This window comes from Triplophysa dalaica, chromosome 12, assembly GCF_015846415.1.
Source record: "Triplophysa dalaica isolate WHDGS20190420 chromosome 12, ASM1584641v1, whole genome shotgun sequence".
NCBI lineage: Eukaryota > Metazoa > Chordata > Actinopteri > Cypriniformes > Nemacheilidae > Triplophysa > Triplophysa dalaica.
In genome coordinates, this window is record NC_079553.1 from 11,124,826 (window position 1) to 11,150,333 (window position 25,508).

The 25,508-nt window shown below is 38.6% G+C and overlaps 1 protein-coding gene across 2 annotated transcripts in view; it reads right to left on the bottom strand.

The window, feature by feature from the left end:
• The window catches only part of creb5b (cAMP responsive element binding protein 5b), a 55,203-nt gene extending 30,229 nt beyond the window's left edge, over positions 1-24,974 (bottom strand). For both annotated transcript variants that reach the window (XM_056762972.1, XM_056762973.1), the window contains exons 1-5: positions 24,839-24,974; positions 18,683-18,760; positions 16,809-16,902; positions 14,551-14,672; positions 12,218-12,375 (exon numbers count right to left, since the gene is read on the bottom strand). In XM_056762972.1, coding sequence (XP_056618950.1) covers positions 12,218-12,375; positions 14,551-14,672; positions 16,809-16,902; positions 18,683-18,736 — 428 coding nt within the window. In that variant the 5' untranslated portion in view covers positions 18,737-18,760; positions 24,839-24,974. The remainder of the gene's footprint in view (positions 1-12,217; positions 12,376-14,550; positions 14,673-16,808; positions 16,903-18,682; positions 18,761-24,838) is intronic.
• Between the last annotated feature and the right edge of the window lie 534 nt (positions 24,975-25,508).

Here is a 25,508-nt window from a genome sequence, read left to right on the forward strand (position 1 = left end):
CGAATCGGGGTGTGATCGCCCCGTGAGCATTGGCTTGAGGGTTTACGTTCGCAGAGGTCCCCACATCACTAACGCTGCTAATACAGGCGGACATCGGGGCCGTAGTCACCGATGTCACTGCCCGGGTATCAGACGAAATGGTGGCTGGTTCCCGTAGGAAGACAGCCACCCGTGACCGCAACTTCTGAATGACAATCTGCTCGCAGTGCGGGCAAGATGTGTCAACGAACGCTGCTTCAGCGTGCTGGACTCCCAGACACCTAATGCAGCGATGGTGTCCGTCCCCCTCCTCGATGAGGGTGCCGCACCCAAGAGAACAGCGGGACTTGCCACGCTGGAGAATGCTCAGTCCTGAAAATGACTTTTTAGAAAAAATCACTAACACCTCCGGAACCACTGAGACGCCTAGGGGACGGTTGCTGCAGGTAGGGACGATCCGCTGCTTTACGTCGTAGATCCGGCAATGTAGAAGAAGAATTTGTTAAATTTGTTTTGTTCGTAGTCATGAGCGAAGGCTCTGAAGAACAAAAGGTAAATGAATACTGTACGCCGGCTTCCTTTTATACCGGACATCCAGGGGTGGAGGCCGGCATGCAAATTTCATTCGCCAAATTTCATTGGCCTTTTCTTTAGAAATCTGAGTTCTCAAGGGCGATGCCAATCTGTCGTTCTCGACACAACGTCGAGAGACCGGCAGAAATGGAACTGTCTCGTGGTGACAAATTCAGCATTTAAGTAGACTATACATTAGGTGCCTCGTTGATTAAAGACAAGCAAAACAAAATTCAATATGAATTTGAAAACTTTTCTGCTTAATAAATGAGGTGCAATTAGAGAATTCTAAAGCTTCATTCACACCGCCAGCGACCCTCACCGACAGAGCGACATGATCTCATTCATTTTAATGGTAGCTAAGCGGCATCCGGCGAAATGAGCGACAGTGACTGGTGTCGACAGGAAGTAGGCGTATCTAGCAACACAACAAAGTTGAGATTTGCTAAACTTTATGCAAATGATAAGTGACTAGAGCAGTGGAGCTCACGTCACCCTTCTCTTGTCAGTTACTCAAGGGTTTGTTTATAACTCTTTCAGAATGGAGCAACCAAAACTAGCAACGCCTTATAACAACCTCATAGCGAGATACTAGCGACACAGCCGATCTGTACGCAGCTTGAGTTATTTTATTTATACACGAACAGACTTGAATATAATCATGATTTCAAGAAAATTCATAAGAAGGTTTTAAATTCTATGTTTTTAATGAATTGGGAAAGAACACTCGTCAAATCATTGAAAACGCTAGATTTTACATGTTGCCATCAAATTTAAAGGAGAATTCTCCAATTCTTAATTTTTTTGGCTATTAAAAAGACTATGGCTAAATATCTATAAATAAATGCAATGACCAAGAGATGATAACTATACCCCTATACCTAAAAATATATTTTAAATAATCTAAAATTAAATATTTCTACAACTCTAAAAAGGATATCTCATGAGCAAATTGAGTAGGATATTTAAAATCTTTTCTTTAAATATCATAAAAGCAGTCTAAACTTCAAAAGCACATATATCTATTTCTACATGCACTTCAGTAAAAGAGGCTTGACTGCCACTTGAGCGAGAGAGTGAAAGAGAGCCAGGCACAGTCAGCCCACTGACTCATATCCTTCCCTTCTGACTCTACTCCAGCAATGATGTAATGCTCTTGGCTTCTTGCACCCCCACACCCACCCTCTCACCATCTTTCTGTTTTTTAGTCTACACTCTCTCACCAACTGTCTCTCTCTCTATCTGAATACCATGTTCTCTCTCTCTTTTAGTCATTGCACCACACTAACTTGGGCAGACACTGCAGCAGCAATGGTGCAAAAACGTTTCTCTAATTTTTCTGCTCTGTGTGAATGTAACCAAAACAGCCCGGGGCCCGGTTCCAGCCGCTGGGAGACGGTGGTGCGGTCTCCATGGCAATGGGCCTAAACAGCGGGAGAAACAGAGAGAGCCCAAACAGCTTGCAGCTGCCTGGCGCTCCAAGTAAATACAGCACAGGACCTGCCCCTGATTTACCACTTTAATCACACTCAGAAAGGAACAGAGAGAGAGAGAGAGAGTGAGGGAGAGACAGTAAGATGAAGAGTGTGTTTGCCAAAGGCCCAAGGACTGATGGGAAAGTAGAGTGGGTAGACTCATAAGAACCTGATCAAATAAATCAATCTGAAAAGCCCCAATTAAATTGTTTTTTTATTTTTTTATTCATGGTCATGTTTTCCCAAACTTAACTTTCTTCCTCAGTTGAAGACAAAGGTGAATATATTGTATGAAGCAAATCCACTTTCATAAAAGTGCCGCATACAACGCATACAATGAGAATGAAATCTTTGTGAGAGATCACGAAAGTTCGATGTCAGTTTTATGAACGAGTCGTTTTAATTTGCATCTGATGTTTTTTAACAAATCTGTTGATCTAGTATACATTTGGAGATCTGGATAATCATGTGATGTTGCGATCTACTAAAGGAAGTCACACAGGTTTGCAACAACATATATTTAGTCTTTTTTAGGCATGCTTTCTATTTAAAGGCTGGTGAGAAAGAGGTGACAGAAAAGTAGCACACTGAGGACTGTAAGGGGAGAGACATTTGAACAACTTTGACAACAGACTGGCAGTGACAGACTGAAGGCCCACATAAAGTCTGAGCCTGTCAATGAGAACAACAGCAAGAGACTTATCCTGGAATACCTCAGGGCAAGCAAGCATGCCGCAGCTCACCACAAAGCCCCAATTATGTACGAATACATCTCTCATCGCTGCTGAGAGAAAGGGTGTAAGGAACCGAGGGAGGGAGAAAGAGAGAGACAGACAAACAGAGAGAGTACGCTGGCTCAGGGCCAGCCAGTTGTTTCTCCCTCTGACTGAAACTATGCTGAGAGTTCTTCAGTATAACAGGCTGAGGATGGGTTTAGGCTCCGCCCATACCTGTTTGTGAAATATTTAATCCCACTGACAGCACACTTTGAATCTTTCTTAACGCAAATAGATAACATGGAAGAAGAAAATACACTCAAGTCTTTATTTATAAACAATCGACTGTGATAATACAGATTAAAATTTCAGCAAGATAGTAAAAGTATTAAGATATATATAGCTCCTCTGCTATATTGGTATAGATGATAAGAAACGTCACTGAGCATTGCTATGTTGTCATTCTCCAAATTCTTTCATATCACTTTGTCGAACTGTTTTGACAAAAAGTAGACGTTTCTAAACGTGAGGCTATACGCTCTTTAAAGATTCTTCACTGCGATGTCATAGAAAACTTCTATTAACATTTCTAGCTCCTTAAAGAACCATTCACTAAAATATTTATAAGAGTTCATACCTTTTTATAGTCTAAAGAACCCTTTTTTATCAACAACAATAAATCTTTTCTTTAAAGGACTGTTCAGCCAAAATTGATTCTTCCATGGCATTCTTATTTTAAGAACGGACAGAATAAACATTATAATACAAATTGATTTATTGTACATATGAGTTGACATGCACTGTAAATTTTTTTTATTTTTTTACTTTTTTGTTTGACGTAATTTTCATGTATTTTTTCAATACACTAAAAATGTACAGTTACAGAAATAGATTGCAAATTTACAAGTTTGATGTAACATAACAAGAAAAAAATAATACTTTTACTTTGTATATTTTTTTATTTTACAATTTCTTCTGATGCCCCAGTTGCTGGAATATTACCGTTTCATGCTGGTATTTTTTACACCGTAGTCTGTCACAAATTTCATAAGTGTAAAATCGTACAAAATGCATGTTAAATTATATATTTTTTTAGTTTATTGTCAGGGTTATATGTTTTAATTACATGTTAATGTATATGTTTAATTGATATTTTTTTTAATTACTCTCCCACTTCAAATAGGTCTCAAACTAAGCAGATCACCTGCTTTACTTTGTGGTATCTTTTTTCCTAGCAGCCCAGATCATTTCCTTCCTCTACCCATCCTTTCTGATTGCCCTCTCTCATTTGTACTTCAATCTAAGAGCCCTGTTCTCAATCTAGCCCTGATCCCTCTCTTCCTCCCTCTCTTTCATGCAGTTCCTCTCTTCCTGTTGTCTGCTTTAGTGGTCTCTCTCTCTCCGCATGTGTCTGTGTGCTGGATGGGGATGACACAGTGGTGCTGGAATGAGAAGAGCAGGGCCTGGGCGTTCCTCTCCAAGCGCACTATTAAACCCTTTGCCGTACACAATGAGCTCACTCTAATTCAGCTCAGATGTACATCCTGCCTGCATGTCTTCTCTCTCTGTCTGTTTTTTTTCTTTATTGAAATTCTTTCTGCCTTTATAACATGCATAAGATGCATTCACTGCATATCTCTTCTGTACGAATGCATGTACGGTATTCACACTACACGGATAAAACTGTAACGCTGTTTATACTTTCAACTTCTATTTGCTCAGAAACCAAAAGATGCAGTCAAAAGTAATTTTAATAGGAATTTATTAGGAATTTCTTATTAAACTCACATTAGTCCAAATTTTTCAAACTGCTTAAACATTTTTTGTAGTCCTATAATATTACTATATGTCAACAACTGGCGGTGTATGTTTACTGTACAAAAATTCTGACAAAGTGAATACCTTAATGAAACTTAAATGAAATGAGATATAATAAAGCAGCACACAAGCTATACAATTCTCCTCTGGGAATATCTTTTGATGTCTATCCAGAGTCCAGTATCCATAAGTGCCAAGTCAAATTTCTCTTAACAGTCCTTGATCTTACCTGTCCAATAAAAACCTACACTCTGATTCTCTACTGCAGGATCATCTCAGGATGCAAAACCACCCATTCTTTCTTTCACAATGATGTTATAAGCTAGAAAAACAACCTTAGTTACCTTTTCCCTCAGAGAGGTTGCGAAGTTTAAATCCTATGTGAGGTTCTGACAGAGCTGTAGTCAAGTTTTGATCAATGTGATTGAAAGCAGTCTGTGAAGAAATCGATGACGTCTGTGTTTTGGCCCATGAGAGGAACCGGAGGGGGTGGAGGGTGTAAGAGGGGACCTCCTATGCTGCCTCACACAAAAACAACACGTGTAGGAGAATCAGAGAAACCGAAGAGCAAGTATAAAGTATTGACAAGCTGGAGGCATAAAGATTCGAGAATACCGTGACATTTACATCTATGCATTTAGCAGAAGCTTTTATCCGAAGCGACCTGAAGTGCATTCAAGCTATATATTTTCATTAGTGCATGCATTCCTTGGAAATCGATCTCATGACCTGGGTTTTGCTAGCATCACATACTACAGTCGAGTCACAAGAAGACACAAACAATGAAATGAGGAAATGTTAATGGAGGAGAAAAGGTTAGCCTCTCTTTTCCTTCGATTTTGAAAATCTCAGCGTACTTGTTTTCCGGATCTATTTCTCTGTCAGTTTCTGTCACGCTAACAGGTCTCTGTCACTGCAACATGTTGTGCTGAAGTGCACAGCTTCCTTTTCAACCACCAAAATACCAAAATGTTCTTCGGGGTGTGAAAACCAGCTTCTCCTATCTTTAGATGTGTGAAAACATAGACATGCACACGTTCGTTTTTTTTTAATGCACCCGAATGTGTTTTGATGGTGTGAGATCATATAACTTTTCAATATTAGCCACACACAGAGAGATTAAAAGTAAAATACATATGTGATCAAAGTTATTGAAAAATATGAGAAAACCAAAGAAACCAAAAATAGCTTCCAGACACTAAAATATTAAAAGATGTAAAGAAAATGTTTTTTGGGCCGATAACACCCTAACAGGTGACCATTTTGGAGCTGCACTTAATGTTTATTCCTATTTTTTAGTCCTAAAGGTTTTTCGTCATTTACAACTTATTTTGTTTTTCTTTATTTTCGCTGCATTAAAAAAAGTAAGACCTTCTTCTACAGTGTCCCCATCCAGAATAACCCACAAACATGTCTGTCATTACTAATATCAAAGGGCTATAATATGCTATAATATGACCCGACCATAGAATGTTTCAGCGGCAACAACAAACAAATGTTATGTGGCCCAAACTTAAAGGGACAGTTCTCCCAAAAATGAAACTTCTATCATTTACTCACCATCAAGTTATTCCAAACCTGTATAAATGTCTTTGTTCTGCTAAACACAAAGGAAGATATTAGAAAGAATGATTGTAACCACAAAGATCTCAACCCCCATTTACTGCCCTTGTATGGAAAATAAATACTAGGGAGTCACTGGGGGGTGAGATGTGTTTGGTTACAGACATTCTTCCAAATAACTTCCTTTATGTTTTGCAGAACAAAGAAATTTATACAGGTTTAGAACGATCTGAGGCTGAGTAAAATATGACAGAATTTTCTTTTTGGGGTGAACTATCCCTTTAACTTCCAACCTCTTCAAAGAATCGATAACTGTTGAGTAGTTTTAAATTAATTTAATACAAGTGTTTTGATAGCTCCAGTTATTTGTATTTTATTTATATTTGTCTTGCTTTTGTTGTACTTTGGATTTTTGCTTGTTTTTTCATTCAAACTCCAGCATTTGGGTTCTAATCTTCACTGTCAGTCTATCAGTTCTTCTAACCTGACAGAAGGATGCAGGATGCTATAAACAGGCTCGCCCAGGCAGTCAAACAGCAGTGTGAGTGAAAAACTGCCTTTATCACCTCTTATGGCCCTAATGAATATCTCGTAATGCCTTATTACTTGGTGAATGCCCCTTATGTCTTCCAGGCCTTTATGAATAAGGTGTTTTGCGAGAGTTTCTTCATCGTTTTATAATAGCATACATATATGATATTCTCATTTACTCCAAATGCCTCTCTGAGCATAGACTGAACATAATGTCAAGAATGTCCTGCAGATCCTCTGACACCATCACTTATATCTCAATGCAGAAAAGGGCTCCTTCCACCAGACCACCATTCCCTTTCTCGGATACCCGATCAGTCCCCAGGGTGTAGAGATGGTTTCAGCTAAAATCAAGGCAATTCACTCTTCGCCACAACCCACCATGGTGAAAGAGCTGCAGTGGTTTCTTGGGTTCGCCAACTTTCATCGTCGCTTAATACATGACTTCAGTAAAGTGGCCGCACCCCTAACCTACCTCCTTAAGAGCAAACCCAAGGAACTCAGCTGGTCCACTGAAGCCTTGCATGACTTTGATAGGTTAAACACCTGCTTCTGTACTGCCCCTGTTCTTAAACACACACATCCCATTTGTGGTCAAGTGGGATGCTTCTACCTAAGGAGTTGGGGCAGTTTTATCCCATTGTCATAGCAATACCTCAAATCTCCCTCCCTGCGCCTTCTTTAAAAAAAACTGATTCCAATTATGACATTGGCAACCGGGAGCTACTGGCCATGAAGGTGGCCATGGAGGAGTGGAGGCATTGGCTGGAGGGTTTTTTACTCCTATCTTCCAAGTAAAGTGTTTTGATCTTTATCTTCAGTTATTTGTATTTGATTTATTTTTGTCTTGCTTTTGTTGTTTTTTCGATTTTTGCTTGTTTTTTTATCAAAAAAACTCCAGCATTTGGGCTCTAATCTTCACTGTTCTTCTTCTAACCTGACACATGCATATTCTGTTGTCAAATTATTTTAAAATGTATTTAAATATCGACTGAAAATCACGGGATGTTTCACAAATCCACTATTGCTGCCTTCATTAAGTATACTGAAAATGACTTAACAATATCAAATATATGATTTTTTTGCATTATTAACTTATTTTATATCTTTTTCCACTGAACAAACATTTACAATAGTAAGTTTGAATGACATTGATTGTAGCAAATTTGATTGTACTTAAAAATTTAAGGCAGCTCTTTTAAACAACCATATTGATCTGTTGTGAATATGCAAACATGTGCCTTTTATCTATTTTGCCACAATTATAATTAACACTTTAACCAAATCAGCTGAAGAAGATTCACTGTACTCCTATGCTAAACTTGTTCACCCACGGCCGTCATGTACCATCACCATTCAAACGCTTCAGTAGTGGCGGCGAACAGCCATTTTCTCCAACCTCTGAACTCTCTTATCGCTCGGTCAAAGAGACTGAGCTCCCTTGTTTTATCTCACACCGACCGACTATGTCTAACATATTTAGGACTGACATTACTCAGCAACAGATGTTTGTAATTCACATGCGGAGAGCATTCGAATCATTTGGATCACCCTTTTCCACCTTGAACGGTCGTGATAGCTGTGACATTCACATCCCCTCCGTTCTGTACTTTAATTTTTCTCTTTCTTCTCTCAGTCCTGAAGGGTATTTACACTGCTTTTTGTCAGCTTGACTCTCTGAGGGTCTCCGATCCAGCTCCTGGCTCTCTGAGGGACCTTGGCGGTGTGGGTGATGGAAAAAAGGCAGAGGAACGTTGGAGGAATCTCAGGAAAAGGTGGGGGGTGAGGGTCCTTGAGTTTCACAGCTGTGGGCCCCCTGCCTGAGCCCTGTTAAGCAGGCAGACTTGAGGAAAGCCAATCTTAATTGATTCCAAGCCTCCCAAGCTTTTTAGTAAACATGGAGGAGCACTGAAAATGGCTTGTTATCCTAATTCAATGGACGCTGCGGATCTCCATCACTCTTCACATCACAAAGAGCTCGGAGAACAGATGGACTCTGGATTAGAGCCATTGACAGTCACTGTACAAGTTAAGTACATTTTCAAAGACAGAGGGGTGCTGAGAAAAAGAAAGTTCCTGATTCCAATCATAAGCTTTAGTTCCAGTTTAAAAGACCCAAAGCCAGCTCTGACATCTGTTAACGTGAATTTTCTTTCATCATTGAATGTTTCTCTCAGAAACAGGAACAAGCAACTCAAACTTTGGATAAGACTTCTCTAAAACAACCCATGGATGTTCTTAGGAAGCTGAGTAATCATCACCACAGAGTTTGCTGAATGTTAAACATATACATTGGGGGAGTGGATATAAAAACATCGTGGTATTCTGTCATATATGTCGGTGGCATCAATTTACCATTTAAAACAGTAACGCTGTAGTTACTCTTACGTAAGCCCGCCATTCCATAAAACACGTTGTCATGCCAAATTATGATTCACTCTCTTTTTCTAGGTACAGCGCTATTTAATCGTGATATTTCAACACATTAACACTGAACAACGACAGCCCATTACTAAACCTTGCACTGCATTAAGTCAGAAACTATGACACGATTCTTCTGTTTGAAATGGCAGGAAGAAAAGATTAACCGGTTTGAGGACGGAGGCGCTAACTGGACTCGATGGCTTCCTGCTGGAGGAGCAGTTTCTGTGCTGAGGGGATTGAAAGCCCTTTTTTCCCGCTGAGGTGGACATTTCCACTCACACTGATACACGCTCCACAACCCAACCCTTGACCTCTGGAGTCCCTATAACCAAACAATTCTTCTTACAATCCAGGAGTCCTAGAGAGTTTGTTTTTTGTACAATTTGTGCTGTATTGTGCCATTTTATATATATAAAAATATATAAAATAAAACGGTGAAATGTATAAATAGCAGGGGTTTTAAAAAGAACGGAAAATATCTATAGAACAATAACAGAACAGTGAAATTAGAAGTTGGAAAAGGTGTTTAGGTCATGTTTAAATTTAGAGAAATATTTTCAAGATATTTTTCATAATTAAAATATTACATATAGGGCTAATAATAATAATAATAAAATATTAACCAGTTAAAAACATGTTTAATTATTATTACATATGTTTTTAAATATTTATAATAATATTTTTCACATATTGATAAAAGTACTTTTCAAATAAAGATAATAATACTTTTCACATATATTTCCCCAAAATCACATTCAACAGTTCACAAAGTTTTGTTTAAATAAACCTATTTGGGAGTGCTTATGTGTCACAATGCAGCAAATCTCAAAGGTCTTTTAGTTTTATTTTTTTAACAAACTGAATTCATTATTAAGATTTTAGATTTATCACTTTCAAATATGGTTTAACACGTGTACATCCACCCATCTACACACACACAGCATGGCCATTGAATTTCGCCAACTGTACATTCATTTGTACTGTTGTAGTCTGCAGAAACACAGTAATGCATTCATAGCAGCATTCAATGTTTCTGGGGCTGCTTCAACTGGTCCTCAACAACCTACATAAGTATTGTGCACACACAGCATGTGCAAACTAAGCGATATTGGGCGAAACATTATATTCCGTTTTTACACTCCTTAAAAACTGTTTTACTTTTACATTTATAATCTCAATTTTCAGTTTTTATGTCTGATTGTCAAATATGGGAAACCTAAGGATTCAGGGCAGGCAGTGAAGCAAAGATGAACTATCTAGCCCTCTCTCTCTTTCTTCGACTGAAATTCCATCCCTTTCCCTGAACAAATGTACTGTCAGAATGTCAATCAAGTTGATTGTCAGGTCTTCCATCCAATATTCACAAGTTCTCCAATCTATCCTTTCTCTAAATGCAGTACGTATTTATTCGCCTCACAAACGTCCTCATACATAAGCTGTTACACAGACCCTCAGTAAAGTGTGTGTGTTATTGATTTTTGAGTGGCGAGAAGAGGTTCATTCTAATATGTGCACGGCTTACTGCTTCAAAGAAGAAAAGCACACATATATCAAATTGCTAAGTGGCGACATGACACTTTCATTATGAAACATTCGGCCTCAGAGGACCTGGCAACATACAGAATATATATGTGTTTAAGGACGCAGGGAAAGATGTGACAGCAGCTCAACTGACCCTTTAATTAACACCGTAAGGCCTGTTACATATATTTTGCGTGAAGGCAGGCCCGAATAGAGCTTTCAACCTGACTGCACTTCTATACAGGCGTTGACTTCTTCCATTGATAATGGCAATAAATCATCAAATGGTTATTGGGAGTGAGCCATAAAGAACCACTATAAAGTTAATTGTCATGAAATTTAATTCTAATGAGAATAAGGCCCACACGTATTAAAATACCTCGGTTTAGAGAATGAGTGCTGAGCAGAAAGTATTTGAGACCCTGATAAACGTTTTTAACAATTGGAGACATGGTAGAATGTTATAATGCGTGTTTTCTGTGTGCCATGTGGCAAAAATCAGTGCCGAATCTCTGCTCATTGCCGCATCTGGGACAGTTTGAGGTCTCGCTCGTGCATTTGAACCCTGCAACCTGTTAATACAGGCGCCTAAATGAATATTTACGGCTCACACCTAAACCTCCTCAGACAGTGTGAAAAAGGCATAATCCTCCACCACCATCACACTCATGTAAATAATACTGTTCTCTCTTTAGCATGTGTTTAAACGTGCGTTCAGGTACTGATTACACTGCAGAGAGGGTGTATTCTGATTTAAAGAAAAAGCAGACTGAAGGAGAGACATGCATGAGGAGAAATAAGACGGATGGGGGAAAAAGCAAAAGTCAGAGAGAATGTTCAGCGGGACGTGTTTGCGCAAGAGGGGCGTCTTCCTAAAAAGCTGATATCCCCACCAGAACTGCGCCGATGATGTCATGGCTGTGAGACACACCCAAGTTGGCTACACGACATACAAACTTTAAGAGTCAGTGCAGGGACAGTTTAAAGGATACTGACACGAATGTGCACAGACGTTTTAAAAGCAATTACATGCCAAGGAATGCAAGACTATTACGTCTCTTGACATGACTGGTTCACTGAACTGTAAACAAACTTGTTCTACCAGCTTTTTACTTTATAATTTCTTGTCAGCTACGAACACATTATTTTCATTTTGGTTCATTCTTACAATTTAATGTGAACCACGTGTTACATTATGCTGCCATTCCTAATAAAATGACCAGCCATCTGGCACGGTAATTTTTGCACTATGGATAGTGAAATCAAAACACTGTCAAAACACAACACTACTTTATAAGTGATAAAAAAAGAATCAAAGAATCCCCGCTGCTTTCCGAATGACAGGACAAACAAGAAGAACGCTGAATAAAATTCTCACTTAAGTCTTTTCAAGCCTGAAATCACTATTTCTCCACCTTGACCAAGCCGACCAAGCCGACTCCTGCTTTCTGATAGGAGGCATGCAAACAACAGTTTGGACCTTGGCTTGGACCAAAATTAAAACCACTAGCCTCTGTCTACAGAGAACTTTACCATTGACCAATTACAAACGGCTTATAATAACGGTTATTTGCAAGCGCTGTGCAACATGACAGTGATGATGAGATGCCATTTTACCCGATCTGTCTGTTGGTGGAGGGGGCCTGAGTGATGACAGAGCTGGACTGAGGTGAAGGCAAGGCCTGCTGGATCACTATACTGCTGTCGTGATTGGCCATCCTCGAGTGCGTCTGCTGGTGGTGGTTAGGGCCTCCCTGCCCATGAAGAGTGATATTCTGTTCAGAAAGAGATAGGAATTATGGGTAAGTACTGTATATAGGTATATGGGAAGAATATTTTGCTAGGAAGTAATTTTGGCATGACACAATTTCCAACGTGGGACAATTCTTAGTGCGTGGTTGTGGGAGATCACCACAATCAGACAGAGTTTACTGGGACAGCACAACATCATTCCACAACAACAATACAGCCACCGAACCAAAATGACCTGAGTTTGCTCTGCAAAACATCAAAATTAAAGGACCTTCAGAATGAAAACTCTGTCGTTATTTACACGCCCTCTTTTAATTTCTAATCCGTATGACTTTCTAGTAATATTTCAGTATAGGGGGCAATTCTCACTATTTACTAGTTGTTATTAGAACGCCTATTATTGGCATATTGGCAATTTTTTTGTACTTATAAAGCACATATTCTGCATGATCCCTAATCCTACCCAACTAAACCTAACAACTACCTAACTAACTATTATTAAGCAACAAATTAAGAGTTTATTGGGGGAAAAGTCACAGTTAATGGTTTGTTAATAGCAATCTTCATTTTGAACTATTCCTTTAAAACTTTAATGAAATAATAAAGACCTGCCACTTTCGCACATTTCACACCTGGTTAAACACTTGGTTTGCACTTAAAGATTGTGCACAAAAACCATTCGATGAATCTGTGAATTGCTATTGTCTATTAGTTGAGCTGTGAAAAATATCCCTAAAAACACCTAAATATAAAATAACTCTTAATGACTAAATTCTGCTCTGAGAACACCACCCAGTACTTTGACTGTAGAGCTAAAAGTAGAGACACATTTGGTTTAGACCTGATGACCTCACACCGCACCTGACAAGACGTGTGAAAGAGGAGGTTTGTGGGTAAGAAATGCACTCTGTTCCACTTACAACTGTGATACCACTGAAAGTCCAGGCATTTGCATTTCCTGTAACATAACGTATGTCTATGTGAGGAACAAGAGAACATCTGTTTAAAAGCACATTTTAAAGCTCAGCTGCAAGAAAAAGATTTTAAAAGGGATTTTTGTTGCAACTACTATAGTTGAGGTGATGAGTACACTTTAAAAACATGTTGGGTTGTTTTAACCCATGGTTGGGTCAAACGCGGATATTTGGGTTAAAACAACCATTTTTACCCAACCATCGTTTGAAACAACCTGTCATAGAGTCCAGGTTTTAAGTGTGTTATATTCCAATAAAAAGAAAACGTTATATTCTTATCCAGTCTTCATTTGAAACTAAGTGGCTTACATAAAGCCAAAAACTGAACTACTCTAAAAAGTGAACCATTTCAGCATCTAAGATTCTTGACACATCCCACACTTTTTTTAAGACAAGCACAGCAGAATTCTCTATAAGGCCCTGGGTGATATCTTCCTCCACCTAAGAAACAGTTCTTCTCGAGCTCAGCAAAGTCCTGCTAAAACCTGCTGCCTGCTGACTTGGCATGATGTACTAACCCTAAACCTCAAGCATAAACTTGCCAGATTAGCAAACTCCATTAGTTTATCTAAAGCACGTCTGCTAGTGGGCCGATGGTCATGAGCCCAACCCTCTCATGACCAGTCCATGTAAAACTGATAAAACCATCATTAGCATCAAAATTTATATTAATGACGCCTCACAGTTGTCACAATGAAATACGACGGATGGCAATAGCTGCAAGAATCAGTATCAATGGCCCACTATACCTCACCTTTCCTTGCATACTTTAGAATATTTAAAGAATCAGTTATATGACACACTTATGTACACTTATGTACATTTATCAGCAAAGTCCAGAGTTAGGGGCGGGGTTACCTGTTTGGCCAAACATGGAAGACTGGGGAGTGTCATTATGTTCGCAATCCTTTTTAGCGGCTCTAATATAGCAACAGCAAGGCAACAGAAAGACGAATCTAGTGTGTGTGTTTGTGTGTGTGTCTATGTGCTATGTGATACCCAGACAAACAACGTTATTTATGAACACAACTATCAATCAAGTGCCAAATCCGATCTGGGTACACCTTAACCTGCTTCTTGAACTTCTACCTGCCGGCGCTGTGTGTGATCTCCCCGGTACTTCTCTGTCCCCAGTGCGTCTTTGTTTTGGTGGGTGTAAAAGCGGCTGTTAGCTTCTGGGATCTCTGCACACAGTTGTGTAACTCACACGGTCGGTTATCTCACCTGTTTGCTGTCCTCTTCCTCTTGAGCCTTACAGAACTCCTGCTCGATGGAGCAGGCCAGCTCGCTGAAGAGACCCACCTCCTCACAGTTCTTCAAGAAGCGCGTGGGGGTCGGTGTTTGGTCTGCAAACAGACAAGTAAAACTTTGAACTCAATTTGCTTATATATACAGTCATGCTAAAAATCTCAAGGGCATGGATTTCACTCCAAAAGAATGTATGTATCGGGTAAAATAAAATTGTTGAATGCACAGTTGCTTTTGGTATCTGCCAAATGCATACATGTACGTTTTTGTTGTTAATGGTAAAAGGGGATTTTTGCACTTCATACACCTTGCTTTTGCTTTCCAACCTGCGTTTATTTATATTTATTTCTCAATGTAAGTAGATAAATATATCCTCTTCTTTCAAGACACTGCAGACGTCATGTTACTGAGAACAACTGTGGGAATCAATGCAGTGCCATTATGTATCATGCCTATAATGTACAAAAAGTGATAGCTTCCCCCCAAAAAATTAATTCTGTCATCATTTACTCACCCTCTTATTTAAAAGCTGTGTGACTTTCTTTCTTCTGCAGAACACAAAAGAAGATATTTTGAAGAATGGTGGTAACCGAACAATGGCAATACCTATTCACTTCTATTGTATGGACACAACACCACTGTACGTTAATGGGTACCGCTGTCGTTTCGTTACCAACAATCTTCAAAATATCTTCTTTTGTGTTCTGTAGAAGTCATGCAGGTTTGAATATTTTTTTATGGGTGAACTATGCCTTTAAGTCCTGTTAAAGTCTAGATTGCAATATTCCTCACAGGTTTGATAAATGATCATTATATAACGAGTAATAATTTATAATGGCTCCATTTTGTGAATCATTGTTCTACTATAAACTCAGTAAGAAGTGCGTGTGATTTCTCAATAGGGGTGTGTGTGTAAAGGAGAGATAGATGAGTGAAGGAATGCATGTGCACGTTCATTAGCGAGCGAGTTACTGAAAGAGGGACTGCACGTCAAAGAATGTGAAGCTGGCGAGAAACCTGAAGCCGATCCCAGAAATCTGATCTGTCACTCTGACGGTAAATAATGAAACGGACAGAATCACAGCCTGAGTGGAGAGAGACACGGCAGGCGGTTAGAAATGCATTCTGGTGTCCCTGAGCACACGGTACCCGTCAGAAGGTTTTATTTAGCTGTTTGGGTTTGGTTCCGTTTGCAAACCTCTTGGGTTGAGTGTACAGAGATGCAGGGCCATTGTTGGGGGAGATGGGGCGAGATAGAATATTGTCCAGGGCCCTGGGATGAAGGGGGGCATTTGTCCACACGGCGCTAAGCGTAAGGGGCTTGGGGCCACCCTTACTCTGAAAAATTCAATTTTCTTAACCAGTTTTGTCTTGTTTCATGTATAAATATCCAACATCTTTAAGAAAGCTACATTTAGCTGAGAAGCAAAATCGCAAAAAATATGTAAACCCGTTTATAAAGAATAGGAGTTACGTTAATTTATATCCCATTGTTGTTAGCATCTAATAAAATGAATTGAGGTTTCTGTTTAAAACTAGAATTGCACTTTTCTAAAGGGAAAAAAACTAAATTGATCATTTTTTGTATATTTAATTTTGTCGTGCACTAAACATTCAAAAACTGTCCCTGCAGACATGACATCACTTCATTTGTATTTTGACCAAAGCAATTTACAGTGCATTCAAGTATATATTTCACCACTATTCACCCAACAAAACACCCTTCCCGTTTAAGAGAGCAAAATTGCTGTTTTATGTCTTTATTTCCTTCTAATTCAAAATCAGATTTCAAACCATTTACAAATGTGTTCTGGACCAGGTCTGTAAAATGTCTAATTTTACTTTAAAAGGTTAAAGTCAGATACACCAACAAAACAGTCTTGGGTAGTACTACATTGTACAATCGCTAAATATGCACCCTCGAACTGTCCACTTCTTCAACATTGAGATTTGTTTTCTTTCCCTCCCTTTTCTGTTCCTCCCTCCCCTCGTCCCCTGAGAGGGCCGGCGGTATAATTGATATGGAGCTCAGGGTACGGCTTGATGACTGGGATTAGGGGAATAAGGCAGAGCACAGCGCAAATATTATTTTAGCCACATGGCTCTGCCTTTAAAAGTACACCCACCCATTTGCCAAGTCATGCGTTCTGCTTAACACGCCTAATTAAAGACAGACGTTAAGTGGAAACTCGCACAAGAGGTGTATTGGTGTGAGCGCGTGAGGCCCGTCTAACCTGACAGCATGTTGTCATGTTTGATGGAGGGGAATTTGAGCGTCATCTCATGCTTGTGCCGATGAATCATTAGATGATCCTCAGTCGGAAACCTCTGGAGATACAAAAACAAATATGGTTGCAATTTAATCACACTAAACAAGAGTTTTTAAGAGAATTGACTTGGCATTTTGCATTCTTAAAACACTCTCACTGGTTTGAATTAAGAGAAGAATCATTCCCTGTACATCGAGCAATGCTCTTTTGCAAATGTTACACTTACAACTTGTTCAAGACTGGGCCTCAAGACTGGGCCATAAACTGTCTAAACGGATTACAATAACATTTTTGCAAAATTATTGCCATAAATCATAATTATCATAACTACATTATCTTAATTGATGTTTAAAAACACCGCAGAGAAATACTGTATCTCTGGCCACATGACTCAGCATGTTGAAGCTGAGTCATGCCGGCCGGCTTAACCTAATAGTACAGTGGTTTTTAACCGGTGGGTCGCACCTCAAAAGTAGGTGGCAGGTCTGTTTTGATAAGTCCGTTGGCAGCGGGAATGTAAAGTGCAAACAATACATTGTAATTTAACATATAATTATCCACAATTAAAAAAGCTAAATAAATAGACCTATTAGATTTTGAAAGGAAAAAGAAAATGTTCCCAAATTTTTGTGTTGCTGATGTCGAAAGAGCTCTACAGTATTGTGGTGTAAATTCATCTGTCACTTAGTAGAAGCTAACCGATTATTATCGCAAACATAGACAAGTTGCTTCGTATCCTCTTCGGAAACCATAAACAAAAGTATGCAAGGTAAAATGGCCAACATTAAATGCAGGTTAATTTACTAAGGTGATAAACATGCTTTGTGCATTGTTTTGCAGCAATGGAAGCATCTCTAAAGACTTGATTCGCACGTGAGAAGTATCAAAACAAATGACCCGACATGAAACAACTGATTTGAGACTTGTATTGTTCTTTTATATTCAATAAGTATGCTTACATGTTAAAAATTATTTTTAATTAGTGGGTTTGAGGGAAGAAACCTCTCACATTTTCTTTACTTACATTTTTTGGGCGAGGGTTTAAGGTAACACTATTTAAGGTAACACTTTTCAATAAGGTTCTATTAGTTAACATTAGGAAATGCATTAGCTAAATATGAACAATTTAGTTTTTCAGCATTTATAAATCCTTGTTCGTACATTTCAGTACAGTTATTCATGTTAGCTCATGGTACATGACAGTGACAATGTTTGATTTGAATAATGTATGAGTAAATGTTGAAATTAACATTAATACATTTTATTAAATGCTTAACTGTTAAGTATTGTTCATTGTTAGTTCATGCCAGTTAATGCATTAAATAATTGTTCGAAAATAGCACCGTATTGTAAAGTGTTACCAGATTAAAAAAATATTAAACTGATTTTTTAGACAGAATGGCAAATAGGTTTCACTAACTTCACAAAAAAACACACAAATTAATTTGTGCTTAAAATCATCGCTTCAACATGAATGTTGTATATAAAAAAAATGATAAATATTATTATGTAGCCCGACATATAAAATGACGTTCTCTGGTTATTTATTACATTTCTACATTATTTAAACAAAATATCTTATTGTAAAATTAAATCCAAATGTACAAAAACGGGGAATAGCTTAAAAGAGAGATTTCTTTCCATATTTACAAGGATACCTCCTCAAAAAACATGTAAAGAAAATACAAAGCCAGAAATCTTATAAAGCCCCATTGGCCGACGTCTGCCTCAACAAGATACTATTTCACTGTTGTGGTCTGTGCCACAGTTTCACATTGAGAAGGAGCTTTCTCGAGTTACCTGTCCGTTCGTCTTTGCCATTGTCCAATCAGACTCACCTGAGAGCAGCCTGGGGCACTGCACATGAACGGCCTTTCCTGCTCTGAGTTCATTACTGTCACTGGCTCCTCATACACCTGAACACAAAGCAGAGGAGAGATATTCACAGCAGGTTCCCCTCCGGGACGTAGAAGCATAAAGTCGCAAACACATTGTGTCACTTATGTATGCTATGCTCTGCGGTACCCGGAGAATCTCATAGCAGATTCGATGTCTTACACCTTGGGAGAGGCATTAATAGCTGTGAAGGTTAATGGAATAGTTCACCCCAAAATAAAAATCTGGGGATGTTCGGCAACTGAAAATATTCGGCCAAAAATAGCAAAAAATGCATGACATGTGATATGATCAAGCAGCAAGAGAGAGAGAAAGTGGCAGAGAGAGGGAGAGAGAGAAAAGAAAGAGAGAGACATGTGCACTTTAGTAATATGCAAAATTATTGAGTGAATTCAACTTAATTTGATCATGTTCAACCCACTTCAACATTTTTAAAGGATCTTTACCTAAATATTTTGTGGTGGGACTAAATGAATACTTTTAGTTAGTTTCAGTAACTGAGCAGTGAAGTTCCCAGCATGCTTTGCGTGCAACAGCATTAGGAGAGTTATTTTTGTGAAAAACTGCTATTTTACGTGCTTTACAAAAAAATGAAATACTTGATAGTGTTTATTTCTTCAGTTGTCTTTAAGATTAAGAAGAGGTATTTTGGTTTCGTGGCTACCATCGTTCAGAAGTGTGGTGCTTAAGCTTAGGTTCTGGTAGAGCTCAAGATGTGTTTTTCTTTACTCAGTGAACAGTGATGCTGCAAATGCCAGTACTGAGACAACTCTGAGCTAACTTGTACATATACATATTTTGTAAGCCATTATCAATGTTAAACTAAAATTAAAAGAGAATCCAATGCTTAAATTAGTATTTCTTCTTGATTTTTTTAAGTTTATCATGTGACTTGCTTAAATAATTTAGGTAATTTTACTTGATATATTCATGGAATATTGCGTTAAAAATAAGCTTTAAAGTACTTCAAATATTTTGTGTAATATTTTTACCATAATTCTTTTAAGTAAATATCTGTGTAATTTTTTACAGTGACTGAAGCTGCATCCTTTGACATCACCCAGTGGTCACAACTTGTCAATGTATGCTTAATCTGTGCATCCCAGCCACGAGTGCATCTTTGAGAGAACAGTCAGCTTTTGTGGGCGGAGTTTGGAGGAGAGACATGAAATGAAGTGGTTGTCAGTCAGAATTGCTTGCAATGATGTTTTTTTTTCTTTAAATCATTTTCAGTGTAGCCTATAATAATCTAACAGTTTTCGTTTATTCATATTTGTAGTTTATAATGTTGAATGACACTTTTTTATGAAGTGTTTTGTTGTGGGGGTACAGAGTAGAGTACATTTTTCTGCTGTCGGTTATAGGCCTAGGCTATTCAAGAAGGGAGAGGGCTTAATTTCACCTTCGTGTTTTGCAAAATTTTATTTTAAGTTATATGTTTAATATTGAAAAGCAAGAAAAAAAATAAAAAGCACACTTTAAAATTCAGTTTATGCAATATTGAAAAAATTGACTAAATAGAAGAAATACGAAAAGCCATATTCTGTATTCGGCCTTTCCCCCCTGTTCAACTTTTATTCTGCTTCGGCCAAGAATTTTCATTTTGGTGCATCCATATTTGTTACCATGGAGCTGTCACTGACCACAGGGTTAGGTGTAAACTATACCTTCTGTGTTGTGTTGTGGACGCAGTGTGGCTAACCCAGACACACAGCACCCAGGTCAACGTATCAATGAACTGTTGGTCATTAGCAACTCTTTTGACACCTAAACTGTCCTTTAATACCTCAGCTGCCATGACTTTAGCGCCGGTATTACTGACTAATGGTGTGAGTAATGTCTGTGCTAGAAGAATCTCTAAAATAAATTGTGATGGTTTGCGAACGCAAATACTCGCTGTCCTCTGTTGGTCAAAAACAGAGTCCTGCACCAAATACCATGCCAGGTTGAACAACCAAAATAATGTTTTAATAATATCGCAGACACGCTTAGCAAAGTGAACCTACAAATAGATTGCTTTTATAAACCGCAGAAAAATGTTCATTTTTTAAGAAACATCTGACTCTACCCATTAAGAGACAGACAGCATAACAAATTACAAAAGAGGTCAAGGAGGGGTGAAAAAATTTATCACAACGGCAAAACTCTCAACTATTTCTAGCGTCCATTTTACAAGTGGTGCATTTTTCCCCCATCACTGACAAATAAGTTTCCACTATCACTGCTCACCATGACCACTGTGATTCCTTGTTTAATGCTCTGATGATGCTAAATACCACAGATGACGGCCTGACAATGGAATGGTATGCCAGTCATTTCGTTTGGCTCACATGAAGAGTAACCGGGCAGCTCCTATGGTGTACATGGGGTGAAGCTGGAGATCAGTTTTGTTATGTGAGCTCACAATGAGCTATATCCTATTGTCGCCATGGCATTCAGGCTTGGATGCTATGGAATATATCAGTCACCAAGTGTGATTCAACATCATGAGCCACTTCTGTTTCCAAAGTTAGGTGTGTGATTCTGAATGCACGTTTCTCTCACCGGCCCTGCTGTCTCATGCAACTTCATAAATAGACCTTGATGACAGCTTTTGTCATAAAAAAAAAATCGTTATTTTCTGTGCTTTCAAGGAATTCAGAATCAATTTTAAATTCTTGCCAGGATTTTGCATAAGCAAGCACACAAGAAGACATGCATGAACTTTATGTGTTATGTTCATTTTGACTGCATTAATCTGCTCAATATTTTGTGTCCTGTGCCCGGTCATACAATTACAAATGCTTGTGATTATCTAATCATAACAGTGCAAACATTGTATTGCTCAGTAGTATTTAACTTTTGTGCATCGCGAGTGATCATAAACTTTACCAATGTTTCTAACACCTGCTTTGGGCATTTTATAGCACCCTCGTGGATGTTTTGTGTGAAAGAGTAACAGTATTATAGTCTACAACAGCCTTAATGAGACACAGCTGTAATGGACCATGAAAGCCAGAGTCAAGCCCCCTTCATATACAGCAGCAAAACACACTGTTGACACACCGCTTAGACAGCTAACAAACACGTTCCAAATGCGTGGAAAATAAACATGTAAGAAACGTTGAATAAATGAAAACTTCAAATGGTTCAGTTTAGCCTCGCTGGGTACACGAGAGCCCGGCTGTGAGAACGCTTTCATGCGCAATTTGCATGTGGACTTTTTCCTGTCCGATTGGTCTAGCCAACTGTTTCCTCCCATGCAGTCAAAACATGCAAATTTGTCGTTATGTTAACCAGACATCTTTTTCCTTACAGTCCGGTCCTCTCCAGACGGCATCTGAGACGCGGCCCGTGGGGATTATATGGTCTGGACAGGGGGTTTCTATGAGAGAACAGGCATCAAGAAGACGCCTGCTAAATGACAAGTCCCAAATGTTTTCTGGGTCCTGTCTTTCTCTCCATCGCTAACTCATTGATTCTTTTGTTTGTTCGTTGCGAGACGGAAAATTAAGGGTCTCCATATGTATTATTAAGTCCTCTCTCATTTCTGATGACTTTGGTTTTTCGGATTGATTAACCAATGAATGTGATTGGCCACTAAATGTGATTGGTCACTCGATGCAATTGACCAACTGGCAACAACTCTTATTAAGCACCTTAAGCTTATTATTCACCTTCACGGACATGAACACATTAGACAATTGAGATCCAAGTATAGTTTTTAACTTAGTCACAAACTTTAGGCCTAAATCCAACAGCAAAACCAAGAGTGAAACAAAATCAGTCGCCTCCAGCTATATTCCGCCTCTCACACAACACTTACTCTGACCGTAACTCAGACAACACAGTGACTGCAAAAAATGTCATCAAATCTGTTGAGTTAAACATACGATTTTAACAGCACTGTATTCATATTTATCACAGAAAAATGACCATATCATTTCCGCCCTCGAGCAACCACCGGCAAATATTTTAGTCCCTTAAACTGTTGAATATCCCATGCGACACAGGGCCAGGTGTGTAATATTTGCTCACCCGTGGTCACACACTACTTGGATTCTCTTTCACTGGTGTTTTCATTTAGCGCTTGGAAATTTCGTTACACTTCTCAATTCAAATGACCCGATGTGGCAGCACAGGAGGATTAGGGACCAGAGTACAGTTTCACAGGGACCGGTAAGGAACCATCTTCTCTGAATTTAAACAGTATGGTGTACATGCAGAGGGGAGGAGGAGGGTGGTGAAGGTTACAGCATGCACAAACTTGTGCTGCAATATAAATCCAACCCCCCCCCCCCGTTCTCCCCAGGCCTTCGGCAGCAGAGGTTCAAGGTAAGATCAGAACTGCGCCCGGGGCAAGGAATAAGAAACATACAGACAATGCTAAAGATGGCGTAAACCTTTTATAATGAACAGACAAAGGGGCCCCACAAAGGTAACCTTCAATCACTGTCAGTCTTCACATTTTTTAACATAAACTAACACAGACCCAGAGAACTTAAGACCTGCTTGTGTATCGGGAGCACACATTTGAAATATGAATATAGCATACTTTGTTACTTTTCCATTTGCAAAAGTGGCTATAAAATAATTACAGAAGGCGAGGATTTCATTTGATCTTAATTATAAATATAAAAAATACTTTATGTAAGTAAGTTTCTTTAACCATATTTATACATCAACCCTGCTGAGACAACGGCAGGCTAAAGCATATAAAGTTCTTCAAACACCTTTCCCTAACAGTGAATATTTTAAAATCATATTTTATATTTACATTTCGGCTTTAATTGTTAAAAACAAATAATATAATAAAATGTTTTCTTTATACACGAATACCAGTAAACAAATACTTTTTTACAGTTACACCGACTTTTCAAAACAGCTAAATTCAATAATTGACAATATTTCATTTTTCAATAATAATAAATGCTTTCAATGAAGTTTACATAAATTAAACAATAAAGTCATTGTCAAACTCCATTCTAAAGCAATAAAGCCTTATGAGCGTATAGTCAGGTGTGTTCAGTAGTAATACAAGTTTTGAATAAAAGTAGAATAAAACCCATTTAAAAGTTAATAAATTAATAAAAATGAAGCAGATAAAAGATTACGATGTAGTTGCTGTGTAGCCTAATACTTTTGTTTGCTGTAGGTTCATGCAAACAAATAATGTTTTTCTTTTTTTGCTAATAAGAGAAAGCAGAATAATGCAAGTATGTGGACTATTTTTTTGTTTACACTTATTGTCAGTGAATTTAAACGCCTCGTCGTCAGCACAAACCGCTGAAACACTCAATAACCCGACGCTTAATCAAACAGTCTGACTGGCCTGCATTATGACGTCATGCTTTCTTATTACATTTTATACTAATGTTATTATTCAATGCAAATAATCATAGTACATACTTTGGTTCACGTTTTTATTTAACAAAGGTGGACTGGTACTCCTGTGTCAGTCGCGATCGGTCTTGATCTGGCTCGGGACGGGACAATAGCTAGAGGTGCAGTTATTCAGAGACAGAGAAGTTCATCGGTTTTTGCATTTTGATGAATGAAGCAAACAGATTCAACACTGTTAACAGCGGACCGCTTCTTAACAACAATGCACAACAGTGACCGTGACAGCGCGAGAGGGACACAACATTGTCTTACGCATACACACATGCACACATGCACGCGAGCACAGAAAACCTGCGGCTGCATCAGCGCGGTCGTGTTTGACAGCTTCATGCGCGCAAACCAACAGCAAAGTCACTCCGGGATAAGTTTTCTAAGAATTGCACGACTGCCTGTTTTACTTAAGATTAAAGTCGATACATTAGCGTCTTGTCTCAGACGCCAAACACGTAATTTGGGTGTTAAATATAATAAAAGGCGAAACCTGTTCCATGTAAACAACTCCAGAATTAAAAAAGTAACTTACGATCAGCGCGTGTTTCTAACTGACAAGGAAACGACTTAAATAGACCAATGTTGACACACTCGGTGAAGTAGGTGAAATTGGTTCATGTGAATCTCAATTAAACTTGTCACTTCTTGAGGCTCGAGAGATTGCCCGTTACAATGGCACCGAATTTGGTACCGACCAGCTATGAAAAACAAGTGAAACAACTCACCGCACAAGTCTGGAGAAGATGCAGCACACTTTCTGAAGGAACCACGCTGGACTGAGGAAAGATTACAATACGATCTATTTAGAGAAGCATTACATCACCCTTTGGTGACGTCACGTGGGATTCCTGAACTTCTAAATCATTGCGGTCCCTCGTGGAGGCGGAGCCAACGGGGCGGGGTCAGAGCCGGTGGGTGTGGTAGCAGGACAGTAACGCTAACATCTGTCTGGCTCAAGTGTTATTGTTGTTCTCCTCAGTGAGTTAGAGGGATACACTTTTGTGATTTGTAAGTGTATATGAACATGCTATTACTCAAGAAGTTTTCCAGGTGATTATATTTGAAACGGTATCACTTTTCCTAAATATAAAAATGACAGCAAGACGTTTCAATAAACATCTTAGGTTGGTTATTATAAAGCTTATAGAACATCTCTATTATTAAAGTTATAATTATTTAATTTAGGTAAAACTTTTATTTCAGAATTTATTACCACTTATTTTTTGTATAATTGAATGTTGAGTTGTAAAAAAGTTTATTGATAAATTATTCATGAATTGTATTACTAAGTGTTTCCAAACAATTTGCTTCGCATCTTCTGAACGGCTTATTATCAGGAGACATGTTGCACAAAGGGCTGAAGGCACAAAGCAACAGAGCTCGGATGAGTTATCC